This window comes from Triticum aestivum, chromosome 3B, assembly GCF_018294505.1.
Source record: "Triticum aestivum cultivar Chinese Spring chromosome 3B, IWGSC CS RefSeq v2.1, whole genome shotgun sequence".
Taxonomy (NCBI): Eukaryota; Viridiplantae; Streptophyta; class Magnoliopsida; order Poales; family Poaceae; genus Triticum; species Triticum aestivum.
The window spans coordinates 776,491,002-776,505,194 of NC_057801.1; the positions used below are offsets into that span (position 1 = coordinate 776,491,002).

At 42.9% G+C, this 14,193-nt stretch overlaps 1 protein-coding gene across 1 annotated transcript in view; it reads left to right on the top strand.

Annotated features, from left to right (window-relative positions):
• The first annotated feature begins 4,334 nt into the window (after positions 1-4,334).
• Positions 4,335-14,193, top strand: part of LOC123067877 (nascent polypeptide-associated complex subunit alpha-like protein 1) — a 29,595-nt gene continuing 19,736 nt past the window's right edge. The window contains exons 1-2 of the mRNA XM_044490479.1: positions 4,335-4,510; positions 8,390-8,477. Coding sequence (XP_044346414.1) covers positions 4,335-4,510; positions 8,390-8,477 — 264 coding nt within the window. The remainder of the gene's footprint in view (positions 4,511-8,389; positions 8,478-14,193) is intronic.

Consider the following 14,193-nt stretch of genomic DNA (forward strand, 5'->3'; position numbering starts at 1 on the left):
GGAGCATGCGCGTAGTACTTGAATTTTTGATGACTTGTAAATTTTTGCAATAAGTATATGAGTTCTTTTGACTAATGTTGAGTCCATGGATTATACGCACTCTCATTTTCTGCCATTGCTAGCCTCTTCGGTACCGTGCATTGCCCTTTCTCACCTTGAGAGTTGGTGCAAACTTCTCCGGTGCATCCAAACCCCGTGATACGATACACTCTATCACACATAAACCTCCTTGTATCTTCCTCAAAACAGCCACCATACCTACCTATTATGACATTTCCATAGCCATTCCGAGATATATTGCCATGCAACTTCCACCATCATCATCATGACATGCATTACTTTTGTCATATTGCCATTGCATGATCTTGTAGTTGACATCGTATTTGTGGCAAAGCCACCAAGCATTATTTTTATACATGTCTCTCTTGATTCATTGCACCATCCCGGTTCATGTTTGTTTGGCTACTATCACAATCCTGCCAACATACTAGGTAAGGGGATAGATTGCCAAGGCTACATACATAGTATTTGCTAGGGCGTGTCATGCTTACACGAGGGAAGGTTGGTGAGCTTATTAGTGTGTGTAGAAGATTATAGGATGCAACTCATTGTATTCATCGGAGTCTGTTACAATATATACAGGTGATGTCTTGCTTGACAAGCCAACTAACCGTACACTATCTCTAGTAGTTAATCTATACAAGGCTAGAGATCATTGGAAAATCAATCAGAGATAAGTACAGATATGTCACGTTCAACACCCCCCACAGCCGAAGCATCGGAGTCAGTTATGCAAAGACTAGAATGAAAATCCTGGAATGCAGCGGTTGGCAACCCCTTGGACATAATGTTGGCGAACTGTTGAGTCGTCGATACGTGAAGGACACGAAGCTGACTCAACTGAACTTTCTCGCACACAAAGTGAACATCCAGTTCAATGTGTTTGGTGCGCTTGTGTTGCACCTGATTCGCCGCAAGATAGGTGGCCGACACATTATAACAAAAGATCACTGTAGCCTTCGGAAGTAAAACCAGAAGTTCACCAAGCAGGTGACACAACCAACAAGTCTCGGCAACGATGTTGGCAACAACATGGTACGCAACCTTGGCACTCGAGCGGGCACTACAAGAAATATGTCAACTAGTGACCTTCTGTCAGTGACCCTGGAAGAATTGGTCATAGATCTATGACCATTTCAGACCAATTGGTCAAAAGCTATTCGGGGGGCTCCAAACCCTAAACAATAGCGACCATTTTGGTCAGAAAGGTCGTAATTTCCTTGCACGAAATGGTCATAAAGCAGATAGCATAGGTCCGCTGCCTTATTTCTAGTTGAACATGACCAATATAGATGGTCATAACCTTGTAAATTGTGGTGGGTTGCTATGACTAGGTGCCACCGCATCAGTTTTGCCTATGTGTCATGTCCATGTGGCAGTTTTTGCCCTAGGTTGTGAAGCAACCTATATTTCTGTCATTCCCAAAATTCCCCAAAAAATCTCATAAATTCTTTTGGTCATATCTTCGTCAAATATGTAAAAAACCTTCCTTGCGTAGTTCAAAAATAATTCAAAAATATTCATTTTCCTATTCTGTTCAGAAAAACACTTTCTAAAGAAAGTACCACTTTGGCATGTCCAAATGGTATCCATTTTCTACAGCGCTTTCCTGTACCCAAATAACCATCCTCCACCAAATTCTAGCTCAATCCTTTCATTATTTTGAGCCCGGCTTCAACATTTGTATTTATGTCTAGTGTGGTACTTTGCAAAGCAAGTACCAGCTAGGCTCCTCCTTTTGAGCTGAAAATTTGTGAAGACGGTCTTCTTATTAATTGATCATCCTCAGCCAAAACTCATACCCATTAGCCATGTGCATTTCCCGTACCGTTAATCTAACACTTGGCTGCTTATTCATGTTTGAGCATCGATCGATCTCCTCGTGAGAATATTATATTGTGATTTTCTTCCTAGCACCTACCTAGGGAGTGCCCAACCCACTAGACATGTCTAGGCAGCCCAGAACACATGGCAACGCCACGGTCACGTGGTGACCACGCGGCGAGCATGCGAGTTTACGCGCTCTAGAGTTGGGGCCCTCGGCCACCTCCAAACCTCGACGTATCGCCACCAAACCATGTATTTATGATTAAATAGGTACTTACGTAACTAGAAATGATTTTTGGAAAAAATAAATAGCAAACTATGAGGCATCTGCAGTTCAAATTTGACCCGCTTCCAGCTGAATCGACGGGAATTTGTCTTTTTTACCAGAGGTGGATCAAAACTTTTGACACCCAACCATTTTGTCAATTGTGCATTAAATATGGCCTAGTATTTTATAGAATTGATTTGGTCCAATTTTGCAACAAATATATGGTAGGTCCTTCATAAAAAAAACTCATTTCAGGCACGAATTTTCTGCGCAAAGAAAACGAAAAGTTCCTTAGGCAACATTGTTTGCCATTCCAAGATGCACCCTTGTGCACAATATGAGATCATTTGAACAAACTATGCCATGAATGTGGCCATAAGATTGATCATTTGGCTTGAAAGCCATGAATCTTCACGCATGATAGCTCATTTCTGAGAACACTTTTTTAAAATAATTTCCGTATTATTATTTTTCCTGGAAACTTGGTCACATATAGTGACACAATGCGAAGGTTTTCCAATTTTTTGATTTTTTTTGAATTTTTTATGCCCGTTTCAAAATGCGGTCAAAACGGCGGGCTTGACCGTTCCTAGCTAGTGGTTGAATCTTGGAAAACTTTTGATGTTTCTCTGATTAAATAGATACTTATGTACCTAGAAATGATTTTTGGAAAAAATAAAGAGCAAACTATGAGGCAACTGCAGTTCAAATTTGGCCCGCTTCCAACTGAATTAGCGGGAATTTATCTTTTTCACCAGAGGTGGATCAAAACTTTTTACACCCAACCATTTGGTCAATTGTGCATTAAATATGGCCTAGTATTTTAGAAAAATGATTTGGTCCAATTTTGCAATAATTATTTGGTAGGTCCTTCACAAAAAAGCTTATTTGGGGCACTCGAAAAATGGAAAATGGCTCTTTTGTGCAATGAAAGTGAAAACTCCCTTAGGCAACATTGTTTGAAATTCCAAGATGGACCCTTGTGCATAATATGAGATCATTTGAACAAACTATGCCATGAATGTGGCCATAAGACTGATCATTTGGCTTGAAAGCCGTGAATCTTCACGCATGATAGCTCATTTCTGAGAACACTTTTTAAAAATAATTTCCGTATTACAAGTTTATTATTTTTCCTGGAAACTTGGTCACATATAATGACACAATGCGAAGGTTTTCCAATTTTTTGTTTTTTTGAATTTTTTATGCCCGTTTCAAAATGCAGTCAAAACGGCGAGAATGACCGTTCCTAGCTAGTGGTTGTATCTTGGAATTTTTTTGGTGTTTCTCTGATTAAATATATACTTATGTACCTAGAAATGATTTTTCGAAAAAATAAAGAGCAAACTATGAGGCAGCTGCAGTTCAAATTTGACCCGCTTCCAACTGAATCGGCGTAAATTTGTATTTTTCACCAGAGGTGTATGAAAACTTTTTACACCCAACCATTTTGTCAATTGTGCATTAAATATGGCCTAGTATTTTAGAAAAATGATTTGGTCCAATTTTGCAATAATTATATGATAGGTCCTTCACAAAAGAACTCATTTTGGACACTTGAAAAATGGAAAATGGCTCTTTTGTGCAATGAAAGTGAAAACCCCCCAAATCAACATTGTTTGTCATCCCAAGATACACACATGTGCACTCTATTGGTTCATTTCAGCAAACTATAAGTGGTTAAAATGTTGAATGTTTACCCTGAATTAGGGGGTGAAAATTATAAGAGAAACAAAAGAAAAAATAAAACTACCTAAGCTTAATTCTGATTGGTGGAATCACCAGTGGCTTGGATCGATGACCTGGCAAACATCAGTCCATCCATCCATTCATCGATCCATCCCATCCGACGGCAGCAAACCCCCCCTCTCTCGCGAACCCCACCCAACCCTTCTCTCTCGTGCGAACCCCACCCACGGCAGCAAGCCCTCCACTCTCTCGCGCTAACCCTAGCGCTGCACTCCTCCCTTGCCGCCGCCACCTCCGGCGCCAGATCCTGGCTGCCGCGTCTCCCTTCGACCTCCCTCTGACCTCGCCGCCAGTGCTCCCGCCCTCTCCCTCCTCCCTCACCTCCCCTCACATCCCCTCACCTCATCGGAAGAGATCGTGCGCTCGAGCAGGTCAGGCGGCAGCGGCGGCTCCCAGATCCGCAAGGGCTTGGACCTGGAGCTCCATTCCCATGGCAGCGGCGGTGGCTGCGGCTGACAGGTCCGCCATGGGCCTGGACCTGGAGTTCCGTCTCCTCCATGGGGCCGGCTTCCAGATCCGCGCCCCCATGGGTTTGACCTGGTGCTCCATCTCCATGGTGTTGTCTGCTTCCGCTTGGCCGTCCGCGTCCTTCTGCTGCTCGTCGAGGTAATATATTCTCCCGATTTTCTCTTCCTTTCTCTTCCATTCCCTTACCTGAAGCGCTATGGATTCCCTCCCTCCTCATGCAGAGCGCCATGGTCATCATCGCGGAGACCTCCCGGCCCCGGCTCCGCTGCCTGGCATGCCTTCAGGTCGCCGATCATCCACCTCCCCCTGCCACCAGTTACATTCTCCAGCAAATTAGTGCTACTTCTCGGCTTGGTGTGATCTGTGTGTTGAGATGAAATCCTAGAATTTTCTTTCTACTTCTACTTTCGGTAATCCTTTCTTGAATGTCCTTCCCTTCCCTCTGCGTGTCTTCTTGCAAATTCATGAGCATCACTCAACTGACTAGAATCCCTCTTGGAGTTTTTTGGGGAAGTTTCCGTTCTTGAACGTCGTAGCTAGATTTCCTGCGTATAGGAATTAGCTAGATTTTGGTGAGAAAATGCTACTTCTCAACTCATCTCCACTTCTTTAGTTTACTGTACACAAGCCTACTAGATGCATGATGTGGGTGCCTAATGAATTCTTTTCATTCAGCGTTATGTCACACAAATCAAAGTAGGGGCCAAAGTGGATAGGCGAGTGGGTGCCTAATTCAGTTTACTGCTTCGTAGATTACCCAACTAGCTGCGAGTAGACAGGCGAGGCATGGCTTTTACATCCTGGTATAGCTTCAAGTATACATTCACCATGGTTACTGCCTGTGTATAAACCAGTTTTCAATGTACTAGCGACATGTTTTAGCAATGAAAGTTGCAGTTTCTATAACTGAAATGCTACAAAAATAGGGGCCAAAGTGGCTGATTGTTTCTTTTTTAGGGGCAAAGTGGCAGATTAGTTGGCACTGTAGTAAGTTGCTTACGTTGGTGTGGTGCACTCAGTCATGTTTCTTTGCACTAGAATTTTCAAAAAACACATAATTTTTTTAGGGGTGGCTGTCTGAACTGAATTGCTTAGAACTTTCCTATCCAAACAAGAGTTGCCATTTTCAGTATAATATGAGATTTCTGTTATGAGTAGTCGAATCACTCCTACAGACTTTTGTTCTTTGATTTGAAAATTGTAGCTCACATAGTACAACAGTTGGTGTTGTAGCTGAGCACCTTTCTTTTTCTTCAGTACATCCACATGTTTTTTCTTTAGCTCTCAAACTGCAGCTTACCCTTTCTTAGCTCTTAGCTTTCTCAGTTCTTAAAATGCAGCTCAAATCGTTGTGATATATATATATATATATATATATATATATATATATATATATATATATATATATATATTTATCCTAGATAGGCAATCAGTGTTGTTCTATCTAGTTCTACTTGGACAAGTTTCTCAGTTTCATTGATCCTCTCTTTTTCAGCGCGAGCGCCAGCGCGGCGAGGCGGGGCTTGCTCGGCCCGTTTGGGCTGCTTGTGCTGATCAACGACGGCCTGTCGGAGTAGACCGACGTCTACTTCTACCTGGTCAAGCAAGTCGACTGGGTCGTCTCCGCCATGAACGACAAGGCGACCCGAAACAGGTCGGTGGCCAAATCCCTCGCAGCCCACGGTAAACTCATTGCTCGTCGAATCCTGTGTCTGCAGCTGAAAGAACAATGATTCCCTCGTCGAAATAGCTGGATTTGGTTCCGACGTCTGACTTTTTTTGGTCGAATCCTGTGTCTTTAGCGCACATGTCAGCTCTCCGTCTGTGCAAGGGAGCCGTCATGTCGCCGCCGCTGGGGTACCGCTGCTGATCAGTATGCGTGCCACCGAAACAGGTCGGGGAACTTCCGTTTGGTACGTGTGCCTCCTTCCTTCAGCACAAGCAGCAGGTAGTGTTTACTGTCAGTGTGTTACCACACACAGATTATTCCTAATAATACAGAAATAATTAGCTACAACTTACAACTTGTGCCACGCGTGTCAATTTCATTGATGAAGGTTGTTCAGTGAGTATTGTAGTATCCAGTCACTTTTATGTAAAACATGCGGAATTGTTTAGTGTTGTGTTTTCTAGAGAACATGGGTGGCTGGAGATTCCTAAGGGAATTTGTTTGTTCGAATCGGATGCTGTAGTATTTCAGCGTAAATACTGTTGACCACTAGTCCCTCCTGTGTGTCAGTTCTTATGTCAAGTTATTACAGTTTAGGTGCATCCTACTACTGAACTTAATTGCAATGGCAGCGTGAGTGAATGGACTCACCAGTCATAGCATTTCACCTAATGGAGAAATTTGATTTTATGCATGTCTCACATAGCATACACCCTTCCCCTTTTAGCAAGAGGCGCTCAGTTTAGCGGGTTTACAGTTTCATACCCTTATGTTCTCATGTGGCGGCTATCTAAAATAAAATGCATGAACATCCGTCCTCCAAGCATGCCACCTGTTTGTGTTAATTACCAATTCCATTTTTCTGGGGGGTCGAGCACCACCATACTAATACTAACTTCGTATCCATGATTTCCTCTGGTGCAGGTCCAGGGCATTAGCACCATCCCAACGAAATTGATGGACCAAGTAACCAGCTGCCAAGTTCTTCAAGGTAACTAAATGCTTTACAAGACTCTAAATAGCCAATACTTACTAGTTAGTACACATGTGTAGTAGTACTGTACTATAATCTTCTTCCTCAACTACTACAATAGTACTTGTAGTAGTGGTGTCTTACTGCCAGTGACAGTTTATCGAGTTTATTAACTCCAAATAAAGTGAACTGGGTATAATTCTCTAGATGAGGTACATAGTGCTATATGTTTCCTTGCCTCACCAACAAAATGTACTAATATGTCTCTTGTGGCACGCTAGGTCGATTCTACGCCTTCGAGAAACCTGTAGTACTTGTATCTCTGCATGTTTGAGCACTCGAGTAGTACTTCAAAATGGAGTAGCTTAATTCACCGAATTTGGTTGTAGTACTAGTTGATTCACTGAGAAGATTCAGTAATGAGTTGATTCACTGAGAAGACTCAGTTTTTTGTGCTGGCTTCTTTCCATTGTGGAGCTCGCTGTGTGACAAGTCTGTTCATTCCTCTAGATGTCGTGTCACTTGGCATAAGTAATTAAGTAGGAATAGTTTTAGGTGAATCGTAGCTTTGCTATTGCTTCATTTCATCTGATACAGGCATGAAATTTAACTGCACTTGATGCAGCGCCATTATGGTCCCTGAAATTAGCTTCTGTTATTGAATTTTTTATTTCCTCGCCTGAGAACAACAGTATCATCATATTCTAGCATTCCCTTTGTTTGTTTCTGTGAGCTTGCCTCTATGGCTAGCACATATCATATGTGACCCATGCTGTCTCTTTTCCGCCCACTGAAGCTTGGAGCAAAGTGGCATATTACTTTTGTGATAACTGAGAGAACTGCGAGGCTTTCTTTTCTACTTTGGCATATAATATTAGAATTAATACTGTTTTTATTTGAAATTTGTTATTAGGCTATTAGTGCGAAACTTCCAAGTTATAACTATCCTTGCATTTCTTACTCCAATTGTGAAAGGACTATATATAGTCTGTGTGCTTCTGTGAATATATTTGAGTACATTTTTACCATGCTGCTGTAATATGTAATGTAGTTTTCGAAGCATGTCTGCTGTTGTAATTCAGTATTTATATGCAGCAACGGATTATCCAGTACTGTTAGCGATGGCGTCCACCGTCAAGCGTGGATACAATTGACTTCTTTGGGTTCAGAAGGTTGTTCCTGTCCAAAGGAACACAAGTCTTCTTCTTTTTTATATCAATACAGATTTCTGTTTATCGATGCTGAAACTGCAACTGCAAAGCACTGTCTGTCCTGTGATTCAGATCGATGTCACTGATGTTAATGTATATGGGTTGCGATTGCTGTCGCCGTTGTCTATGCTGATGTTAATTTTTGCTTGTATTTTGTCTCACAGGCTGCAAAGCATGTTGTGGCTGTGGCAGGGGCAGCGTGTTCATCTCCTGCCTTCAGGGCACCTACTGCAAATACACCTTCTGGAGCAGGTATCTTCATATGGCCGCTTCTCTCTCCACCACACACATGAAGTACATCCTTGATCGGTGTATATATTTTTGTGGCAACTGCAAACTAGTGCTAGCTTGACTTAAACATGGCCAGTAACAATACTATTCTTATTACTCTGCTTATATTATGTTGCCATCTTCATCTGTTTTGATCATTAGAATATTGCCTTCATACTATCTAATTTCTGCAGTTAAGATGCACTAGTAGAAAAAAGGTCTAATGTGAAATTCATTAGTCCCGGTTTCCAACTGAACCGGCACTAATGTGACCATTAGTGCCGGTTCAAACGGCCAGGAGGGCGGCGCTCATTAGTACCGGTTCGTGGCGAACCTTTAGTACTGGTTCGTGCCACAAACCGGTATTAAAGAGGTGGTGGCCTTTAGTACGGGTTGGTGGCTCCAACCGGTACTAAGACCCCCCCCCTTTAGTACCGGTTGGAGCCACCAACCGGTACTAAAGGTGGTGGCCTTTAGTACGGGTTAGTGGCTCCAACCAGTACTAAAGACCCCCCCTTTAGTACCGGTTGGAGCCACCAACCGGTACTAAAGGTGGTACGCTGCCACCCGTAGTGCATAATGTTTAGTCCCACCTCGCTAGTTGAGAGGAGCTCGCACCGGTTTATAAGCCCCGCCGCGGCTACCGTGTCGAGCTCCTCTCTAAGCAGGCCTTTGTGGACCTATTGTAAGTCTTCTTCCTTGTGGGGCTTACTGGGCCGTACGGGCCTGCATCCTGGCCCAACTAGAGATTGGCATTCTAGTCGTATGCAGGTGGTGCCGGCCCAGTAGGCGGGCTGTTTTTTTCTTTATTTCAAAAAAAACCTTACCAACCAGGACTAAAGGTCCCCCAGACCACGGCGCGCCTCATGCCACGTGGTGGGACTTTGGTCCCGGTTCGTGTTGAACCGGTACTAAAGGGGGGGACCTTTAGTCCCCACTCTTTAGTACCGGTTCCAGAACCGGTACTAAAGGTCCTTACGAACCGGTACTAAAAGTTGTTTTTCTACTAGTGATGCTCTTGACTAACCAGAAAAGTTCTTTTGAGTTCCATATGTTGAGTAAAACATTTTAATCTGTCATTGAGTTAGCTATATAATTCTGCGATACCATTTTTGTACTGTGATAGTTTCTCATATTTTTCTATTATACTTGTATACATTATTCCTATTTGAAGTCATGTGCTGCTTCCTTTTTCATGCTTTGCTAATATAGATCATTTGCTTGAACTGAGATGGTTGGTTTATTTGTGCTTATAATTATGCTTCTATGTGGTTGTTGCAGCATGAGCCAACCAAATAAACATTTTGTGCCTTGATCTAGATCTAAAAGTGTGGTGTTACCTCTCTTTACAGGAGCTCCGGGCTGAAGAAATTTGAAGAAGCTTGAAGCCCGACAAAGTAAAGAGTAGCGAGTTAGTAGTGCTAGTTATGTTGTACAGTGGCTAGCATATCTGGTTGTATTGTAAATACTATAATCTTGTATGTTGTACAGTAGTCAGCATATTTGGTGCTAATATTGGCTATCATTTTAACAGTTTAGTATGTTTTCTTGCCATTTGAAATATTTTTCATTTGTTTATTGTGGAAGTGTGAGAAATAGAAAGATGGCCAATGGGACAAATGAAAAGGCCAAGGCCCAAAAAGTATATGGAATGTAAAAGTGCAGAGGCCCAAAACAGTAATGGACTATAAAAGGGTTGAGGGCGAAAAAATGGAAAATAAAAGGCAATGGCCAAGAAAAAAACGTTGAATTGCTGGGCTAGGCCCATGTAGCTAGTAAAAAATAACAGGAAAAATATAAATAAAAAGGCTGCAATGTTGGGCTTGGTCCATGAAGCTGACAAAAAAATAATAGGAAAAATATATGTAAATGGGCTAAATTAATGGGCTCGACCCATATAAACACCGAATTGGACCAGGCTGATTCTTGTGCCACATCAGGTTGCCACGTCGGATGCCTACGTGGCCTAGGGAGGCTGCTAGTGACCAAAACAGAACAGTAGGCATATTTTGGTCGTAAACGTCTACGACCTTCTCACAGAGAAGGTCGTTAATTTTAGTTTACGACCGCCAGCTTTTGACCTTCTGTTTTTGTCACAAAAAGGTCACAAATGAAAAACAGTGACCTTTTAGTGATCAATAGTCAAGGTCATAAGTTGACATATTTCTTGTAGTGGGGAGACGGTAGGTTGCCGCTTAGAGGACCACGAGACAAGGGAGTCATCGAAGAAGACACAGTTTCCAAACGTGGATCGCCGGGTGTCAGGACAACCAGGCCAATTCACATCCGTGTAAGCAAGAAGCTCGATGGAGGCGAAGGCGCGGAGAGGAAGAGCATAGGTCGGCGTGCCGGGAATGTACCATAGAATTCGCTTGACCAGAGACCCGTGAGCATCACGCGGCGAGTGCATCTGCAAGCAAACTTGCTGCACCGCAAACTGAATGTCTGGTCTGGTGAACATGATGTACTGAAGTGCATCAACAATACTGTGGTAGAGAGCGGTCTGGTCTGGTCTGGTGAACATGATGTACCGGGTGTTTCCTTTTTTAGATTCGTTTATTCAAAATGTTTTATCTCTTAAACCATGCGTCTAAATCTTGAACCGTTTTCGCCGTTGGATTTCTGGTGTCCAGATCTTCGAAACTAGATCCTATGTTAATAGGTTTTGATGAACTTTTTTTTCACAAAAAACCCAGGAAAACTAGAAAAATAAGCCCGAGCTGAAAGAACGGCTTCCCCCCACTATTTTGTCCTTTTCGAAGAGGCACAACTGTGCCTCTAGTGGTAGCACACCTATGCCCTCGCAGTAGAAAAGAGAAAACAAAACACGACCTTTTCTTTTTTGAGTCTCCCGCGAGAAGCAAACGTCTGCCTTCACGAGGAGCAAATCTGTGCCTCTAGCGAAGCACAAAGAAAAGAAAACACATTTTTTTTCTTTTCTGACAGGCACTCGCGGAAGCAAATTCCGTGCCTCCACGAGAAACAAATATGTGCCCCCCCGCGGAAGAAACAAAAAACAAAATATGTTTTCCCTCTTTTTCGAGAGGAAAACCTATGCCTCTTGCCAAAATAAATATGTGCATCCATGAGAAACAAATATGTGTCTCTCACGAAAAACACATTTTTTTAGTGCAATGCGATTTCTTGATCGCCAAGATGTGCCTAGGGAATTGGATTGGACATTTTCAAACTAGTTCGAACCAACAAAGTCTACCCTAAAAAACATAGTTTAGGCCCTAGCCTAAACAACATGGTTTAGGCCCAATCGACACTCACCCGACCACCACACAAGTCAAGTGGGTCTTTTCCCTTCCTCCTCCCGTCGCAGTATCTCTTGGTCCTCTCCTCTCCCTCTCCCAACCCCCTCCTAGCTAGGGTTTTACTTTTCCCTCCGCCAAGGTTTTACCCACGAGCAACCCACCATGATGGTCGCTAAGCTACACGCGAAGCTGCTCCGCGCCTAGCTTGAGGAGCACAAGATCGAGGTGATCCTCCATTCCGCCCCTAGTTGCCATCATTTTCCATCTCATCTTCATATCCACCACCACCATCATTGTACTCATCCATCTCCGAGTTAGTCATACTTTTAACCGGCATATCGCAACCGGCAACTATTGTAAGACATATTATCTATCAATCATTCATCTTTATGTCATCTTCAATAACTTCATCTTGCGATTCGATCGCCATGTGTGAGGAATTTAGTAGGCGAATGGGTTTAAGCACGGCCTCGCAACCCAATGTATTTGTGTCAAGGATCGTGGGAATGACTTCATATGATTGACGTTATTTGTATGTGTCCAGTTGCAATGGAATTGTGTCTTGTCTTGTTTTCATTCTAAGGCCCCACATGTACCCAAGATCATGTAGATCGATCAAGGAGAAGGTAAAGAGCGAGGAGTACGTGGAACACTTTCCTGAATAGAAGTGAGAAAAGGGGTTAGCACGGTAGAGGAAATCTATTACTTGGGGATGAATGAGGTGTAGCCACTAAACTCCCAAGGCATTTATGTTAATGTTTATTCCTAATGCAGCAATAAGGGCCATCGGTTGGACAACTGACTCTTGATGCATGCCGCGCACTGGTCAAGACATACTTTGGACAGACCCCTGCATCTTCATGTCTGAAGCACACCATAGAGGTTTTCTTCCAGAGCACGGTTTAATAAAATTAAGATCCCGAGCACAAATATAAGGTTGTGTGAGTAAGACCTCGTACCCATGCCATTTTTAATACTAGTACTTACATCTAAAAGGTTTTTAGAGGTCCGATTGGTAAAATGGAATTTAATTTGTTAGCAGTAACTTATCAGAGTCTTCGACTAGTGCACACCGTCTCATGGGTTCGATAACCCAGGGTCACTCCTTAGGGAAAAAGTACGGGAACCTTCTGCAATCCATACTGGATATCAAAGGGCATCATGATGTGCAGGGAGGCGCTTCCTACATGCGGAGACTACACGAGTGACTCTGTCAGACTTTGCTTGTTCACTTCTGGCCCTCTCACATCTTCCCTCTCGATGCCCGTTTGTCTCGCCTCCAGTGGCTCGGCCAGCTAGGCACCGTGACCCCCTCGTGACCCGTGATGCGAAGGCCTTTAGCGATGTATGTATATTTCCCAAGTCTCCGGTCTCTCCCTTGGCCCTTTCGCTTGTGTAATATAAAATCTAGGTCCTACCCTAGCTCCTCGTGAGGTGAGTGGGTTATAGTTGAGCCAGTTGAGGAGGAAAAGAGGCAAAATTGATCTAGTTTTTACACAGTGAAATTCCTCTTCGTACACCTTTTTCAGTTACTGTGTGGTCTACGGTGGTGTAGTTTCGCCGGATATGTACTGATATCTTATCTCCTCAGCAAGTACATTACTATTGTCCCTAACTACCCTCCCCGCAAATACGAGAATATTGTATCCTTCTATGCCCATATGTTTTTCTAGAGATTGTGTGTTTCCAGATGCACCCCATTCATATTTCATAGTGGATTGCATTGATCCAACCCATCTTTATTGTCACTCCACTATCTCTCCCGGGATCCTCGACCTTGTTTGTGTTTCTTTGGGTACTTGTACTAACCTGATAACATAATTAGAGGCTACAAGGAGACTAAGGAGAGTAGTGCATCCTTTATAAGGTCCAATCATGCTTACACGTATGTATGTTGGTGATTGCATTAGCTACCCATCCATTATGATTGGGACCAAGCCCTAGAGTCTACTTTGTATCTGAACATTTATTTCTCTTTGTCCAAAGAGGTTTGGCTACACATGTGTGCTTTATTTCATTGTCCCTGATCACCCTAGCCTCTACACTCAATACTCAATTACCAAGCTTTTAAGAGATGGTGCATTCGGCCAATACTAAAATACATAACCCCACTGAATATTATAGGAGCGAAATGCTGGAATATTCAGCGACAACACCTCCCACTCCTTAGAGTCACAGGTGGCATCCAAGATTACAAATGACATTCACCCTTGTTTCCATTGATATAATAGCCTAGTTCTTTGTTTCTTCTTTGTACCCTATGTTCTCACTTTTCAAACCCTGCTAGGTTGTAAAACTTATCCCTAGGTTAATTAACTTTAAAGTGAAATTAATATACTAGGTAGAACAATAAAAAATCTTAAAGAAAAAGAAGTTCACGAGAAGAGACGACTGGGAACAAAGCCCTTGCCCTCGCCTAGCCCTCGCCACATAACCCC